This window comes from Gaeumannomyces tritici, assembly GCF_000145635.1.
Source record: "Gaeumannomyces tritici R3-111a-1 unplaced genomic scaffold supercont2.7, whole genome shotgun sequence".
NCBI classification, from domain to species: domain Eukaryota; kingdom Fungi; phylum Ascomycota; class Sordariomycetes; order Magnaporthales; family Magnaporthaceae; genus Gaeumannomyces; species Gaeumannomyces tritici.
Genome location: NW_008804551.1, coordinates 988,832 through 1,006,050, shown reverse-complemented (window position 1 = coordinate 1,006,050; position 17,219 = coordinate 988,832). Strand labels below are relative to the sequence as shown.

Sequence of the window (17,219 nt, the reverse complement as noted above, 5' to 3'; positions counted from 1 at the left end):
ATGGGGTCATCTCGGGCGGCATTTATACACCACAGCAGCAAAGAAACGAGCCGTCCCCATAGGGTTTCCGAAAGGCTTCCTGATTTAGGGTAGTCTGTCTCAGTGGTAGGTTTCCTGTGACTGGGACTTTTAGAAGTCGGCAGCGGGTTCGCGGGGGCCCAAACCAGTTGCAGAAGCTTTCCAACTGCTTGCAGCCAGTTGGGCCATGCTAATGCGTCAGAAGAGCCCGCCACCCTTCATCTTATATCGCAACCTCCAACCCGACCCAATTTTCGCCACCACATCCGGCACATTTCCTGATATACTATCGATGCCATACACCTCAGTACTGGCCGTACTCGTCATCCAGCTGCTCCTCTGTAGCGCAGTTCCCCTCATAGTCCTCATGGTCGTTTTCATACCCATGCTCCAGATCGTCCATTCCCGCGTCAAACTCGTCGTGCTCATTATAGTATCCGCCACGGCCACCAAACTGACCACCCCGCGGCGCTCCGCTATTGTCATTGTAACCGGAACTGCCATAATCCTCGCCGCCACCCGCCTCGCCGCCCTGCGGCTGCAGGCCCCAGTCCCCTGCCTCGTTGCCGAAGCCGCCGTCGTTTTGCCAGCTCGAGGCCTCTGTGGACGTGTCCCTCGCGCGGCCTGGACCGGCTAGGCCGGCTCCCCTCCGCTGCTGCTGCTGCTGTCGTAGGGGTAAATCTCTCCTCGGATTCTGTGGTGGTGTACCGCCGCCTCTCGGAGCCTCGCGCGCACCGGGCGTACGATACGGACGCAGGGGTTGCTGGTTCGCAGGCGCACATCGCCCGCCCGCTGCCGGTCCGGCGCCCCCAGCGGGCTGGTCCGGCGTGAAGCGCTGTTGGCGCTGACGTGGACGGAAGCCACCCGCCGCTTGTTGCTGTCGCTGCGAGGGTGGGTAAGCTGGCCGGGGCTGGGGAAGGAACCTGTCCGGGCGTTGCGCGGTGTGGTTATGGAGGTCGGCGCGCATGCCAGCGTCGCGGGCAGCATCGGTCGCCGTGCCAGCCAGGGTGTCATAGAGGTAGTTATCGAACTTCTCGATAACATTTGCGACCTCTTCGAACTGGGTGTAGTCCAGCTTCAGGGGCCGCTCTAGGGCCTGGTCGCCGGCGCCGGCGGGCATCGGATTGTCGCCGCCCACCGCGGCGGGCTGCGGCCTGCCCACCCGCAGCTGGGCCTGTGATATCACCCTCCCTTGCCCATCCATCGCGGGTCGATTTTCGGGCGAGTGGGCGAGCGAATATGCAATCTGGAAGGCATTACGGATCTGACGGCCGTTCCAACGCTCCCACTGCTCGTGTGCGCGCCAGTGCCACTCTGCATACTGGCGGAGATTGGCTTTGTCGATGATCATCTTGGGCCGCTTGGGAACTACGGACCCCTCTTCACTCATCAGTCTTTGCTTCTCCGCCTCGATCATCTCTAGCTGTCGGATGTTGACGTCAAAGATGGCCACCGTCTGCTGAATGGTCAGCGGGGGGTAGTACAGGCTGACGTGGATGCGGGACTTGAAGGCTTCATCGAGATGGCCGACCCGATTGGTAGTCAGGAACAGGATCCCAGAGTAATACTCGAGCACACGAAGGAACACTAAGAGTTAAGTCAGCCAGCTGCTTCTTACCTAGCCACCTGCCTCGTTCAGGTTCAGGTACTTACCAGAAACCAGTGCATTCCTTTTCAGGTCATAGACCTCTCGGCGAGACAGAAACACGTCGGCTTCGTCAAGCAAGAGCACACAGTCCCAGAGATGTGCCAAGCGGAAGATGTTTCGCAGAGACGCGTCGACTTTGCCAGCCTCGAATCCCAGGTCGCCGCAGGTGATTGCGAACAGCGGCTTCGAGTTGACCTGGGCGATGGCTTCGGCCGTCGCCGTCTTCCCGACGCCCGGGACGCCGTGGAGCAGCATGAAAAGCCCCGAACCCTTGCCGCGGATCAGATCCTGGTTGAGGTTGCCGGTGCCGTAGGCCTTCTGCATCGCCTGCTTCTCGAAGTGAGTCTTGACCAGAGACTCGATCATCTGCTTGTGCTTGGGATCGATCTTCAGGTCCTTGAACACATCTTGCTGCCTGGGGATCATCCGAAACATGTTGATGTCGGCCAGGATGAACTTGCGCTCGCGGAGGGCGAAAGCGACGGCGCGGCGCGGCAATAAGGCCAGGTCATCCCCATCGAGATCATTAGAATTCCCGGCTTTCCAGCAGCGCATGAACTTGCTTTCCTTCATGTGGCGGGCGACGAGGTATATCCCAAAAAACTCGCTCCGCTGCGTTTTTTCCATGAGAGTATACGGGCTTCCCTGGCGCTTGTCGTTGAGCCAGTGGCGAATCTCCATGGGGTCATCAACATCAAGCCACACGACATCTTTGAACCGCACAAGGCCTTCGAAGGCGGGCTGACCAAGAGATGGGTCTGCTTTGTAGCCCTCGAGAAAGTCAACGATGACGCTGCCATCGATATGCTCCGAGGTCAACTCGTTGCTGTCCTCGTCACGGCTTGTTGGCCCCCGAGTGAGCGTCCACCCGTCGTAGTAGAGATATTTCTCCGTCTTGATAAGCTGGAACTGCCTTCCCTGATCCATAAAATTCCTCATCAGTCTCGTGGAGTCCTTTGCGAAGCGAAGTGGGTAGATTGGAAATTCGGTGATATCCCTCTCGCCCTCGTAGTCCTGAATATTGAACCTGTCTCGGACTGGTTGGTACCTCGCGCCATCATAGTCGATGTAGTAGGCGTGGAGATATAGCCCTCGCCTCTTGTTAACTTTGTAGTCATCCGGCGGGCCATCTTCATACATATCCTGGTTGATGGAGTAGAGTCGCCAGACGCTCTGGTCCGTTTTCTTGACCGACTGTGATTTCTTGTCCCCAAGTTTGGGAGGGTCGACAGTGGGTGGGCGGTACAGCATCTCCCCCACAATGAAGGACATCCAAAGGTCGAGGAAGGCTGCCCTCTTCTTCTCGATCCCTTGAGCTGCTTCCCACTGCGGGAGTATGTGCTTGTCCACAAACTCGAGGTACTTCCTGACGTGCTGCAGCGCTGTAGCGGTATTTGCGATATCACCACTGACCACCTCGTCAAGGTCGGGTTCATCGAAGTCCTCCTCACCCAGATCGAGAAAGTCGCTTTCGCTGCCGTCTTCCTGGTCGGACGGCTGGGCGGCGTCCACCCCTGGAGCAGGTTTGGCGTCTGGGGTCGTCATTCCTGTCTGGGGCGCTCCGAATCTCTTCTCCATCATGGTGAGGATATCTTTCATATAGTTTCTGTAATAGTACATGGTACGGAATGGCCGGAGGAAGGTCCTCGGCCTGTCGGTATTCCAGCTGTCTCCGTGGCCCGTGAGGCGGGAGAGCATAAGGATGAGGGCCGGCGACTGGATCCTGATGCGTTGGACGTGCTCGGTCTCTTGGCCTCCCTCGTGGTCGGTCTTGAACCCCCGTCCCATCCGAGGCTCTGTTGACTTCCATCGCATGCCGCGATCACGGGTCTCTTTCCAGATCTCCTCTTCAATGTACGGATGGGCTCGCAGAGCCTCAATGATGTGCATGCCTTCGTCTGGGCCATGCCTGTTTTTAAAGTGTTCGAAGTCCATGAACTTCCAGTCGGCGACTAGATTGTTGCGCCGCTCCTCGTTCCATTCGATACCGGTGGTGTCGCTATCATTCACGCCATCGCTGGAGCTTTTGGCATGGCCTGTGCCCAGCGCACATGGCTGGTTGGCCTCGTTCTCTGCCCCAGCCGGCGCTTTCTCAGAGGGCATGTCGATAAAGGGCTTGAACAAAGGCTTGGCCGTACGGCTTTCTGGTGCTTCTCTCTGGGATAGGCGAAATACTGTGGGATGGCCGAGCTACACACAGCGGACGGGTTGGCGCTCTGGGGAGGGATGCTGACTCGAAGAAAGTGGCGGAGACATAGATCAAACTCTCGCTCACAACCGTCCTTAATTCTCACCCTCACTCAGCCAAGAGCCGCAGCAAGGAGGCAATGTCTGCCCGCCTGGTAGGGTAGGTACCCAGCTATGACCAGCCGCACTTGCCGCGTCGGGAATCCCGCCACCCTTTCCCATTCTTCCCCCTCAATGTGCGCGTGCGTTGCACTGAGACCGAATTTTGGTGTAGCAGATCAGGGCTTTATGATTGGAAGACGGATGCCCCCAAACTCGGCCAGTTGCCGCGCGGGGCACATGGTGCATCAAGGCTCCGTGGCCTGCCCCAAGGCAGTACTCATCTCCATGTCTGTATGAATGCCCGATCTGCGAGGCGCATGCAGGTGTGCGTCATTTTCATACTCGGGGCAGCCTATCAGGATTCCAGTGTGCGAGAGACCTGCAAGTGGCCGGGATTAATCACAAGAAACAGCTGTGCATGTCGGCTTATCCTCGTACCCATTCAGTCTTACATCTCCTGGCCTGCCTTCCTGGAGTTTTTGCGTTAGAATCACTGTCAATGTGCAGGTCTTTGAACGAAATTATACGTCCAGATACGGATGCGAAAAGCCCTACGAGCCCGAAACCAAATTAAGCCGCAAGCATGGCACCCAGCTACCTAGGTAGCTCCCATTAATACAGAAATCACCACCAGTATATGGCCGAAACTTCCAGCAATTCCTTGGGCCTGGATCGGGCTTGACTATGATGACTTCCAGAGCGAGTGGCGGCGACGTTGGAGGAAACGAAACCAAGACCATTGTTTCATTCATAGATCACGATGCTGCCACGGCCTACCCCGGTACGCTCGGCGGTTCCTCGACTTACAATCCCCACACAAACCGCTACGAGCCCAAGCCTCACATGTACGTGTAGAGATGCCCTGCCCCATGGCACATCTGTTTATCCATTTCAATCATAGGTCTAACCCAACAAACAGAGATTTGCTGCGAGACCTGAGCTGGTTGATTCCCGATACTTTCGAGTCCCATTCGTTCCAGCTAGAATGGCACGAGGCAGACGCAGCCAGATGGGAAAAGCTCGGCGAGGACATCATAGAGACGAGCCAGGGCTTTGAGGCAAGCAAAAATGGCTTCTGGCACAAGATCTGGTACGGGATGGGCGATGCCAAAGACGCCATTGACCCGTGGTTTGCCCTCATACCCAGCGATTATGGCCTGGCCATCGTGAAAGCAGGCGTTGCCGTGCTTTTCAAGGTAATCATTCCTACCACATCTACTTGAGCGGCGCATCTGGCACGTGGTGCCTACCTCGTACGTGCTTCACCTCCCTAATACAGCAGTCTCAATAGCTTGCAGAAAATTCCAAGAAGCGAAAGCAGACAATCATCAACACCTTTACCGAGCTGCGGGAAATCCTTAGCAAATCCGATCCAACCAAACATGGTTTCAGCGACGAGCCCGAGGTCAGGAGGCATGCCGACAACCTCTACCAAGCCGTTGTCAATTCCATCAGGGACATGCTCCAGGTGATGGCCAAAAAGAAACGGCGTACCGAAGGCAGTAAGTGAAGCCAACGTTGGCATCCTACAAGCCTTTGGTGAGATTCTTGGGGCTTACATTCACCAACCGCTCAAGTTCAGAGGAAAATGCAGAGTGTCTTCGGCAACGAGACAGCACCCCTACCGCCTTCTCCACCGAGCCCAGACGAAATACTCCAGAGCGTTACGAAACGCGCCCTGGAGTTCCAGCAGGCTGTCTCGCTGGCTCGTGATGCGGCCATCGTCAGAATCGGCCGCAATGTCGGCATTGTCGGCGTCGGTGTCGGCACGATTGATGCCAAGGTAGATGCAGTCGGTGCCGGCGTCGTGTCGGCGTGCAGGGCCACCAAGGCCGTAGCGGACAACGTCAAAGTAGTGAAAGGCCACCTCATCGAGGCCAATGCGGATTTGAAGCTCATCAGACAGAGCAATGAAGAGGCAAGGCAAGCGAGGGAAGAAGACAAGAACGCGTACGAAGCAGAACTGCGAGCGATAAAGAGCCAGGGCCAGGAAATCCTACTGGAGATGAAGCTCATGGCCAAGAGAGAGGGTCAGAGGCAAGCCAGCATAGCCGCTCGCGAGTCGGCGAGAATTCAGGTCGATGGAAAGAACAGCCTCTTGGGCATACTGGAAGACCGCGTGCGGGAGCGTATGTGCAACCCTCAAGACCCCAGGACGGCGCGCCGATTCGAATCTCGGCATACTGACACACACACAGAAGCGTGGCAGATTCGAGAGCTGCAAGCCCAGCTCGCGATGGGGGCGGCGGCGGCGACGGGAGCCCCGCCAGCGGCGCTCCTCGGCCCCGACCAGCTCTGGTCGATCCTGGCGGGTCGGCGTGACCGGGCCGAGTTCTCGGCGCAGGCCAACCAGGAGCTGGCGCGCGTGCTGCTCTACCGCGGCCGCCACCGGCCGCAGGACCAGGCCCAGGCGAATTCGGCCCTGCAACACCCAGGCTTCCGGGCCTGGCTGGCCGGGCCCGGCCCGGCCCTGTTGCTCGTCAACACCAGCCTGTCCGGCGCCGACCCCATCTCGGCCGCGTCCGTGTTCGCCGGCACGCTCGTCACGAGCCTGGTCTCGGCGCGCCCGGACGCCGTCGTCGTGCACTTCTTCTGCGGTCTCCACACCAGCCCGACCGACCTCGAGTTTGGCCCCGGCGGGCTGCTACGGTCCGTCGTGATGCAGCTGGTCCTGAAGCTGACGGAGCTCGACAAGCTGGACCTCGGCTTCCTCCAGACCCTTCAGGACGTGGACGAGCTGAGGTCTTCGGAGCCGCGAACGGCGTGCAACGCGCTGTGCCAAGCGCTCTGTGATCTGCTTACCCAGTTCCCGGTCGGCACCGAGGTGTACTGCATGCTGGATTCCATCTCCTTGTTCGATAGGGAGAGGATTCTCCCCCTTCTCGAAATTCTCGTCGAGTGTATCCAGGCGCTCGTTGAAGATTGCGGGCTTGCCACTGTCTTCAAGGTCTTTCTCACCAACGGCGGGCGGGGGTCCCCGGTCAGGGGGCTTCCCGCCTTCCAGGACGCGGGGAGACAGATAAGCCTGTCGTCGAGAAACTCGGCGCCGGTCTTTTTGTCCCCTACAGCAATGGGAAGGCAGATCTTACGGCCTTCAACTCCGACGCCTGAGACGGCTCCAAGGGGAATGTCTAGGCTGGGGAGCGGTGGCGGATACTACGAGGATGATTATGACCAGGGGTTCGAAACAGAATGATCGACTTGGGTAGCTAGCTAGGGACCTACCTACCTAGCTACCTCGGTAGACTCTCAATTCGTATGTTATCGATGGCAGCAGGCGCTGGGCAGTCACAACCATGAATGAGGCACGGGTGTGAATCTTGGGTTCGAGGGAGAGGGGCTTGGTGTCAATCCCGTGTGCCATGATGTCTTCCATCCAACCCCTTCTTCTTTTCTTAAGGATGTGCCCTGTCCAACAAGCTACAGCAGACAGCTATTTTAGTTTTCATAGAGTAACTTCATGGCTCGCCAGTCTTTTAGGCTGTGGTCGCTGTTTGTGCTCTCCCGGAATCTTATCTGCGCCGCCCAGTACTTGTTCCCCCGCTTTATAAAGGTACCCCGGTTGTACACTGCGGTCGGTACGCCGGTCCTTTTATCGAACTCGGCCATGATGCGGCAGCAGTACATCCGTAGACCCTTGAGCTATTCTAGAAGGAGTGGGTGGTCCGGATGGCAATGCATCTCTTCATATCATTTACCGTGATGTTCATGCCTTCCTGATCGAGATGCCACCAACACAGGAAGGCGCGAACAAATTGTGGGCCCAACATCTAGACATGGCCAATCAAACTACGACCAGCATTGACACCTTGACGTCCAGCATGCTTTCCAACCATGCAGCATCAAATCAACCCCGAGCATCCCATGAGATTCATCTGGGTGATGCAGAAGGACGCGACATCGATGGTTTGGTAGGCGATTGTTCCTCGTTACCCAAAAGCCATGGCGCCCGGCACACTCCTTCCTCGCCGCCTGCGGTCGCGGAGAATCCTGCGCGCGCTGCTGCTCCTTTTCGTGGTCTGGAACGCGGTCGAGGTGCATTACATTTGCCGCCGCCTGCAGCAGGCCGCGGTCCACCCGCTCCCGGGCTCGGCCATCGCCCAGCCCGGTGCCGGCTCCGGGGCCTCGGCCTCATCGCCCGATGCCGGCAGTGAGAGCACCAACACCAACAAAAATGAGGACGCAGTCAAGACGCGCCGCTGGCAGGCCGCCATTGACGACCTCCAGAAGTCGCTCCGCCTGCAGCGCCCTCCCCGCGTCTACATCGCGAGCCTGCACTGGAACAACGAGGCCATCCTGCGCAGCCACTGGAACGCCGCCGTGCTGGACCTCGCCCGCGCCCTCGGCCCCGAGAACGTCTTTGTCGCCATCCACGAGAGCGGCAGCTGGGACCGCTCCGCCGACGCCCTGCGGGAGCTCGACGCGGCCCTGGGGGACCTCGGCGTGGCCCGCGACATCGTCCTCGACCCGACCACCCACAAGGAAGAGGTCGAGAGGGAGGTACCGCCAGGGACGCCGGGCTGGATCCCCACGTCGCGCGGCCGCCACGAGCTGCGCCGCATCCCGTACCTCTCGCGCCTGCGCAACCGGTCCCTGGCGCCCCTGCGCGACATGGCCAACCCTGCCGCCGTCGCCGATGCCACGGGGAAGGGCACGGACGTCAAGGACGGCCCCCGGGCGCGCACTTTTGATCGCGTCCTCTTCCTCGGCGACGTCGTCTTCACCGTCGACGACGTCCTGGCCCTGCTCGCCACCAACGGCGGCAGCTACGGCGCCGCGTGCTCGCTCGACTTCCAGAAGCCCCCGTCATATTACGACACCTTTGCGCTCAGAGACGCCGACGGCCACGAGCACGCCACCCACACCTGGCCTTACTTCCGCTCCTTCACGTCGCGTCGCGCCATGAAGCTCAGCGTGCCCGTGCCCGTCAAAAGCTGCTGGAACGGTTTGGGTAAGTCCCTTTAGTTACCCACTTCTCTTCCTACCCAGCCAGCTCCGATACTGACACGCCAGGGACAGTTGCGATGCCCGCTCGCCCCTTCACAATCGCAGAGGACCCTCTTGCTTTCCGCGGCATCGACGACAGTCTGGCGCTGCACCACCTTGAAGGGTCCGAGTGCTGCCTCATACACGCCGACAACCAGCTCTCGTCCACCAAGGGCGTCTTCCTGAACCCCAACGTCCGCGTCGGCTACCACGGCGAGGCCTACGACGCGGTCCACCCTCCGCCCGGCAAGGCTTGGCTATCTCCCCTGCAAGTCCTGGTGGGCCTCTGGCGGAACCGACTCCGCCGCCTTACCACCACCCCGGCCATCAAAGAGTGGCGCGCCCGGAAGCTGGTCGAGCAGTGGAAGAAGGAGGGGGAGAAGGAGACGGGTAGCGACGACAGCAAGAAGCCCACTCAGCGGCCAGGGCAAAAGAAACGGGATGAAAAGGGCACGTTCTGCCTCATCAATGAGATGCAGGTGCTAGTGGAGAATGGATGGGCCCACGTATGAAGTTGACGGAGAGTCGAGGAAATAATCGAAGCCGACCTACACAGTCGGGAAAAGCAGCAGAGGGAGTGCCTCAACAGCAACTCCCCTGGCGTCAACGCCTATCACGCCAAACGAGCTACTTTTGGACAGCACCAGTCATCCGACGAGGGACGATTCGGCATTCTGCTCTGTGGGGAGTACAGAGCACCCACATAGAAGGGATCAGAATGGAGCCCAAATATTGGACTAGAACACAAGGTTATCGGCTACCTACGCACGGCTGGGGACAAAAGGTGGTGCATGCGGAACTCTATCAAAGGGTATCGCAAGTCAGCCCAGGCGTGCCCCCGAAGAGTATCGGTGTATAACTATGCAAATCGCGCTTGGATAGATTGAGTTACGAGGCTCGGATTTGAAAATGAATAGAGAAACTTGGAATCGGATCATCACGAATTAGCTGGTGGACTTATATTCAACTCGAATTCCCGCGACTCGGTCCACGTAGGTTGGCGATTCCCACCAGTGGCTTCTGGACCTGGCCACGGAAGCGTTGGCAAGTGAGAGACACATTCGACAGACAGCCACATAAATGGATATGCCATCCCTGGCCTCATTTCTCCACTCTCATTTTCCAGAGTCCTCCTGTGACCTCTCTTGTGCACCTCTCAATACTCTGATATCTCAATGCTCTAATATCAATTGGTCAAGAAAATTTGGCGGTTTGCAGAGAGCCGCAAGGCTTACGCCCGACCCCTTTTCCCGGCAGGTGTCCATTTCGCCTGAAGTTGCCACCCAGACGATCAAGGAGCAAGCTTTTGCTTACCAAGGCTGGGAGCATTGAAAAGTTATGACGTCGTCTTAAAATGGCATCTATAGCCAATTAATATGCAAAAGAGCCGAGAAGAAGGGAAAGGAGCGACGCGCGCGGCTGGGCATGGATGGCAAGGCCAAATAAAAACAACAGCCCTCATCCAATCACATCTACATAGTATCAGACAAGATGTTGTATTCCAGGGACCCAAAGCTCAATTGGATTGGTCTAGGAAGAGATTGCAAGGCTTTTACAGCCAGGTCAGACGGCCGCAGACAGAGGTAGCATACCCTGCATGGGTAATGCGAGGCGGGTAGGAATGAGGCCTCTGTGGTGGACACAAATTTAAAACCGCGGTGTTACGAGCAACAGCCCATTCTCTCGTTGCTCTTCACCGCGGTCCAGCCCTGTTTTGGTACACTTCCCGCCTGGTCTCTGGTGAACATCCTCCAATGGCCCCAACACCGAATGGGTAAGGTATCTTTACTTCCCTTTGCCACTTCTTCGTAAGAGTGGTAAACGAGCACGCGTCTAGAACCAACCGTGGGACAAACAACAACGCACTCCCGAACACGCCAGTTCATGCTGGCAAGCTCCGAAGACCCCTACTCTCGTTATTTTTCTTGAGCGTCCTCGCACAGCATGAAGGGGTAGAGTTTGCTAGCAAGGCGGCGTGACACCTCCAAGGACCCGGGCGAGGCCGCGCGTGGCATTGCATGTAAAAACACCCGATCCCGACGGGTCACGGCACCACTGCACCGGGAGAGGGAGAGGGAAAGGCAATTAGGGGTTAGGGGGTGGTCCCGAGGAGGCTACACAAGCGAGGGGTAAGGAAGGTAGGTGCCTGCCGGTTTGGTAAGCATGCTTCCACAACCGAACGAAGAAGTGGGATAGTGGCAGAAAGAGTGGGAGAGAACAAACCCTTCTGGGGGAATCACCACAGCCGCCGGTCCGTCAACGGACGTCGACACGACTTGCCATCTCCCGAACGCGCCGGGACGCATCTGGGCGCTCGGAACAAAAATGACACGGAACACCCGTACCTGTACGCCCGCCCGCGGTAACACGACCGCTCCTCGACATGTCACGGAGTTGCCGTATGCCGCTGCCACCACCGGCATCATGTAGCCTTCAGGGGCAGGCAAATGAGAGGTCCGAAGTCACGGAGAGCTTCCAGATCCAGTCCCCCCAGGACCAGCGGTAAGGCGCACCCCCCCTCGCGGCCCGCACGCGCTCGCGTCGCAGTCTCGAGCAGCCTGACGGGCGAACCCATTGGCCACCCATCCCCCCAGAACCGGCCTGCACTCACGACATTACATTGCCTTCTCTCTTCTGCAGCGTCGCATCTCGCCGCTCCGAGACAAGCCCCGCCATCAGCTTTTCCCCTCTCCCCCGATGTGGTGGTTGCCGTCCTGCATGCATCGTGTCCATATCAGACGGATGGATGGTATGGGAGGGACAGCAGCAGCATGCGAGGGATGAGGAAAGGAGGGCTACGGGCGAGGCTGTGGTCGTCCACTGGATAGGACGCGCCCATGTCCCCTGTGCGCCGGCGCCAAAACTAGAAAGTGGCCGCGGCGGCATGCGGCCGGGTGTGGCCATGGGTTGAGCGAGCTTCGTCGACCGCCACTGATAGCCCGTCTCGCCGATCGACAAGGCGCTCGCCTCGACCCGGCGTCTCACGATGCCTTCCAGGAGGGCAGCCACATGAGTGGCGGGCGGTGGCGGTGGCGAGTGTGTGTAATGTCCGCGTGGGACGTTGGAGGGTGGTGGCCGTGGTGGTGGCCGTCTGCATGTGGTATTGTCCAGTTGCAAAGCAAAGCAAAGCCAACCAACCGTCCATCGTTTTGCCACCGATACTAATCTCGGAGCTCGCTACGTTGGTGTGCCGGCGCAACCACTGCTGGGCATCTACCGGTTCAGATATTACCAAGGGGCCCCCTATATGTGAGCAATACGCCCTGGTGACTTTGGCCCAGAGCTGGTGCGGGGTTCGAGACGCAAAGGAGATTCTGCCGTAGGAAGAATCAGGAAGCCAAAAACGAAGCAGTCTCCGTGTCTGCATAGGTGCCTGGATATGCACGTATGTACAAGCCACACCACTCACCTCCTCGGACGAGCAGAATAAGCAAGCAGACTGACGGGGTGTGGCAAGGGAGGTTGGGCGGGTGGTATTCCTGATGCTACCCCAGAAATCCTTTCCACCACTCCGCCTCAGCTTTTCCAACGGTCTGAGCTGAGAGAAGCAAAGATGGTCGGCCAGCTAACAAAAGCCGCATCCCCCTATCCGAGTCCTTACTGGCCCGACCAGACTGGGCATGATTTGCCATAAGTGAGAGGTGACGTTGAAATTTAAAAAGCAACCACGCAAACGGCTGGAGGGTGGGGGTGGTCGCGTGCAATCAGATACATATGCACATGTAGACTGAGATGGAGGTTGAGGCGTAGGCAACAAGCAAAGAAAGGCCCGTTCCAAGGAAACGGGTACCACAGAACGGAACTTCTAGGTTCGGGCCAACCGAGGCCAGGAGCTGGGCGCTGTTTGCTGTGAAGGCTACCTGGCTGTTGCTCCCGCCTGTGTGTGCCAGCCCCCTCGAAAGTGTTCCCCCAACGTCACACAGATGGCCTTGGCTGTGACGCGGGTCGTAGGTACAGAGATAGGTGGGCGGGACATGACACCACGGCCCTCCGGAGTTACTGCAGCCCGCGTGGCCGCGGGTGGTTCAACTGTCCCGCCCATCTCCTCGCATATCTCTCTTTGATTTCGGGAAGAAACTAGTGCGTCCAGCTGTGTGCGGTACTACCAACAACCCAAGAACCCCACGGGTGGCTGCAGACGCAGTGGCAAAGGAGGATATATAAGGGCTGCTCACTCTGTTCCAAGTAAATGGGACATGGCACTCGCGATGATTAGGTAGGTATGTATCCCCTTCTTCTCGGAGCCAGAGGAGACAACTAGATGTCGAACAAGACGGAAAGGAAAGAGATTCGGCGGTCTCTCTACAAGGCGGATTTAAAGAAAGCATCAACTGCCGTTACCCTTACTGACCAGTACAGAGATGGTCCGGATCGTCAGGAACGGCCACCGAATGGGGCGTGGATTGGGGTTGCCTCGCCCCCTGAGAGCCATCCCTCAGCGTTGCAGCCGGAGAGTTTGCACCATCAGCGAGCCACTGAAATTGTATTTGCCGCGACATGCCAATTGACGGGGTTTTCTACTTTTACTGGTGCTTGGCGCTGCAGCCGCCTGGGCAGCTGCGGCTACACGTATTCTTAGGATGGCTGCCCATCCAGGCATCAGAAGCATCTAAGCGTTTGCGTTGCAACGGTCTGGACTCGACGGCGGTCGTGCCGTGTCGCCAGCCAACCCGCGCGCCTGGCCCTCCTCGTCCCATGTTTAATCTTCTGCCATGCGGGATGGACGGGGAGGGCTTGTTTGTTGAAGATGGGAGGCAACATTGGTCAGCAGCACATGGGACCCGGTCCATCCGAGCAGTTCGGCGCCCCAGAAGCACGAGACATCGAGGGCGAGCGGTGGGGGGTTTGCGTGATGTGATAGGGCGGTGCCCCATTCCCGTGTCATCGGCTGGGTTATCGAGGTCGGCGGATGGACATTGACGAATCTGGGTAGCCGCTGTGGGTTGCCAGCGACCCCTGAACGAAAGCTCGAGCCCACATCCAGAGGGGGCACGGGGGTGCCTAGCCTCGGGTGGGTTGCTCGCCAACGATGGCCCTCCAGATCCATGATACTGTGGCGCCTGTAGCTGGCCGTCATACTCTCCCCCCATGATATCGAGACAGACGGAGATTGGGGAGCGGGCACACACTCCCGCAGGATGACTTGGCGTGCGTTTTGGTGCGGTGGCATCATCATCTCCCTCTCCATCCATTCCAGACAAGCCAGGAGGGAGGCGGGCAGAGGAAGCGACCCCGTCTTTGCGGTTAAGCTTTTTTGAAAGACAAGACGTGGAACATTGGTCAAGCTCATGTCGAAGATGAAAATAAAAATGGCCCTGGCATTTGTTCGGCTAGGTGGTCTCCTGTTCTGTCGAACCTAGGTGTCGGGGACGTGAAGGGCGGGGACGAGCAGGCAGCAGCCCGTCTTCCCTGTGTCCAGCACCGAAGGCTCGGTTCCAGCCAAGGGGCTGTCGATCCACAGCGATAATCTGGCGGTAGGGCAGCAGCGTTGGGAGCGTGGGTGCTGTGACCGGTTTTGGGAGGGCCGGCTGGGTTTCCTGCATCAGATAGACTTTGCACCTGGCAGGATGGATACAATGTTGGCACAGCTGCCCGCGCCAGGTTACCTGTCAGGCAGGTGGTAACTGGGCCGTTGTGGCCGCCGCGCGCAAAAGTTTCATGTCGGTAGCGAAATGTTGGCTTTTCCTGCTTCCCTGCCTCGGGGAGTGGGAGCGTCCAATGTTTTGCTAGCACCAATCCGATGGCACTTGCACAGCCTCGATCGCTACCACCCAAGTACCTAGGTGGGTATGAAGTGCCAGGTAAAGCGCGGCCTTGGCGGTAATCGATTCACGGAGCGCAATCTTGGAATTCCCAATTCCTGCCACGCCCGGCTGTCCCGGCTGGTGGAGATGTGGGCTGGAGTGGGCTGGCAGGCAAGGATGCAAGATCACCAAATACGTCATCCGTCTGAACGCGTTCCAGCAGCTGGGAGGGATGCCAATGCAACCCGATTCGAACCGGTGTCAAGCCGTTGCCAAGTCCTGCCGTTTTGTTGTCCACTCTCCACCACTCCCATGTATTGTTGCTGCTGTTTTTTTTTCTCCCGCTGCTATGGACTCCTCCTCGGTCCATCGGACGCTCTCCATTTGATTGAGTGAAGGAGCGGTCGGACGGGCGGGATGGGATGTTTCCCGATCGCGGTGACATAATGAGAGCTGTGCACATTTAATGCTACCACAGTCTGGTGGTGCTCGGTTCCTACGGGCCAAATGTTAGTGCACCTGCTCAGCATGCAATCAAATATGCATGCATGCTGGCTTTTCATGCAAACTTTGGGAGCGTGGCTCCTGGATGACATCTCGACAGACATCTCGCCCAAATCGACCCGTGCAAACAAGACAGAAAGACAGGACGAGCATGTGTGGGCGCGTCTGAAGGTTCGATACTCGGGGATTCCCCGCGCAACACCACCTGTGAGGTGGTCCGCTGGAGCAAGGTGTGACATCAACAACCCATTCTGGGGCCCTCCAAGCTCTGCCCGCAATTTCCGCAACCAAGTTTTTTTTGTAATCCACCTAGAAGACCAGGCCCGACTCCGCCCGTTTCAAGGCTTCGCCCGCAGTCGTACCAGCGGGACAAGCCCATGCCGACGCCCCGACATTTCTTGTTCTTCCCACGCGCTGTTATCAACAATCAACGATGACAAGAGCGCCCAAGCTTGTGCTGTGGAATGCGAACAACAACAAGGCTACCGCTGACAAATCGGCTGATACCGGCGCAGTGCAGCGCGCTACTGCGTGTTATCCAGAGCACCACCATGGCCTTGCCCGGATTAGGGCCTGCTTAGCCACTCCTGAGTATCCAATATCTTTTTCTGCCATTACCGTCCAGCCTGCGTCCCTGCATGTGCACGAGGCGGCACGACCGAGATAGCAGATGCAAATCCCGAGATGCCGACTGCGTATTGGCCAGGAGCTATCTCGTCGCGGGGTTTATCATAATTAAATAAGGATAACTCATGTCCGCGCCTGCGTCGGGCTGCGGACATTGGGGTAGTGTCCGTCTCATCACACCGCGTTCTTGAGATTGACCCCAAAAAAGGTCAACAAAAAGGAAAAGCAAAGACGGGCAGAAAATCAGCCGCTCCCGCATTGACCAACAAAAGCCCTCGGACTCGATGGGGATGAACAAGGAGCGAGAGGTTCGAGGCCGCAGTCTTGGCACATTCTTTCTGTCCACTGGCGTGGGACGGCCGAGCATGGGGGTGATGTTGTTCGCTAGGAGGATCGACGAACGCGGACCACGTTTCCGCTCGCCGCGTGCGGGACAATGATGCGGACGAAAAAAAAGTCAGAGTTGCGAGTCGGAGAGATTTTGGAAGCTTTCCTTGGCGGCAGGCCCTGCCTCGGCCAATAATCATAAATGATCGAGCCCAACCTGTCTAGTTCCGGCAAAATTGAAGGAAGGGAAAGACCAAGAAACATGGCAGAAATGAAAGAAGAACACCCATGCCGGGGCGGGAGACAAGGCAAGCTGGAGGTCGCTCTCGGCAGAAACCCGCAAACTCCTTGTCCGCCTCGATATCGGGATGGGGAGCTGGCCCCTGTCAGGGGTGGATATCGATGACCAGGCACGCACCACGCACCCCCTCTCTTGCTCTGAGTTGGCGTGGCCGCGGGCGTGTGAGGGAAGAACGGTTGGCGTTTCTCTTTTTCTTTTTTTGCGCCTCCTCACCGAGATTGAGATTCGTCGACGGCCTAGCGGCATGCGCTTCGACGAGGGCTGACGACGTCTTCACCTCTTGCTGTGGGTCTCCATGTTTGTTGCTTCTTTCCTCGGTTTCTGTTCCCGCGCTGGCCGTGAGGCTGTTTGTCAGCTCCTTCTTTTATTTTCTCTCTTGGGGTGCTTTTTTGCCAATCTCGTATTCACTGCAGATTCCAGAAAGAACCGGGTCACATCTTGCCTCATGAGAATCTTGGCCTTTTGTCTGGATGCAGGCCCAGTCCTATTCGAGGGGCGGCGCAGCTTGCAAAAATCGGGGACCCGTATCGACGCGGCAAGCACACACACACACACACACACACACACGCTCAATTGAACCATAGGCGGATCCTCCTCCTCATGCACGCAACAACAACCGACTCCGACAGTGCTGGGCGCTGTGCCCATCAATGCCCGAGAAGGGGGTGGCGCCCTGCAGGTGAATTCGCACCCTGCATGCCGCGTATTGAAGAGACTTGGATGACTGTGGTGGCCTTTTTTTTTCCCTTCGTGTCTTTTTTTTTTTTTTTTTTTT

At 58.0% G+C, this 17,219-nt stretch overlaps 4 protein-coding genes across 4 annotated transcripts; 3 read left to right on the top strand and 1 right to left on the bottom strand.

Annotated features, from left to right (window-relative positions):
• Positions 1-60: 60 nt before the first annotated feature.
• GGTG_11649 (hypothetical protein) lies at positions 61-3,965 on the bottom strand. Its single transcript, XM_009229540.1, has 2 exons — positions 1,672-3,965; positions 61-1,605 (listed from the first exon to the last, which is right to left on the bottom strand). The coding sequence occupies exons 1-2, from the start codon at positions 3,767-3,769 to the stop codon at positions 323-325; spliced, it is 3,381 nt and encodes a 1,126-aa protein (XP_009227804.1). The 5' UTR covers positions 3,770-3,965; the 3' UTR covers positions 61-322.
• A 444-nt stretch (positions 3,966-4,409) lies between these two features.
• GGTG_11648 (hypothetical protein) lies at positions 4,410-7,465 on the top strand. The gene is made up of 5 exons (XM_009229539.1): positions 4,410-4,800; positions 4,875-5,151; positions 5,247-5,457; positions 5,533-6,084; positions 6,154-7,465. Exons 1-5 carry the CDS (start codon positions 4,640-4,642, stop codon positions 7,149-7,151), a joined length of 2,199 nt encoding a protein of 732 aa, XP_009227803.1. The 5' UTR covers positions 4,410-4,639; the 3' UTR covers positions 7,152-7,465.
• Positions 7,466-7,799: 334 nt separating this feature from the next.
• On the top strand, positions 7,800-9,955 carry GGTG_11647 (hypothetical protein). The gene is made up of 2 exons (XM_009229538.1): positions 7,800-8,906; positions 8,975-9,955. Exons 1-2 carry the CDS (start codon positions 7,898-7,900, stop codon positions 9,451-9,453), a joined length of 1,488 nt encoding a protein of 495 aa, XP_009227802.1. The 5' UTR covers positions 7,800-7,897; the 3' UTR covers positions 9,454-9,955.
• A 1,271-nt stretch (positions 9,956-11,226) lies between these two features.
• On the top strand, positions 11,227-11,852 carry GGTG_11646 (hypothetical protein; the record flags this gene model as incomplete). Its single annotated transcript, XM_009229537.1, has 2 exons — positions 11,227-11,443; positions 11,582-11,852. The coding sequence occupies exons 1-2, from the start codon at positions 11,325-11,327 to the stop codon at positions 11,850-11,852; spliced, it is 390 nt and encodes a 129-aa protein (XP_009227801.1). The 5' UTR covers positions 11,227-11,324.
• Between the last annotated feature and the right edge of the window lie 5,367 nt (positions 11,853-17,219).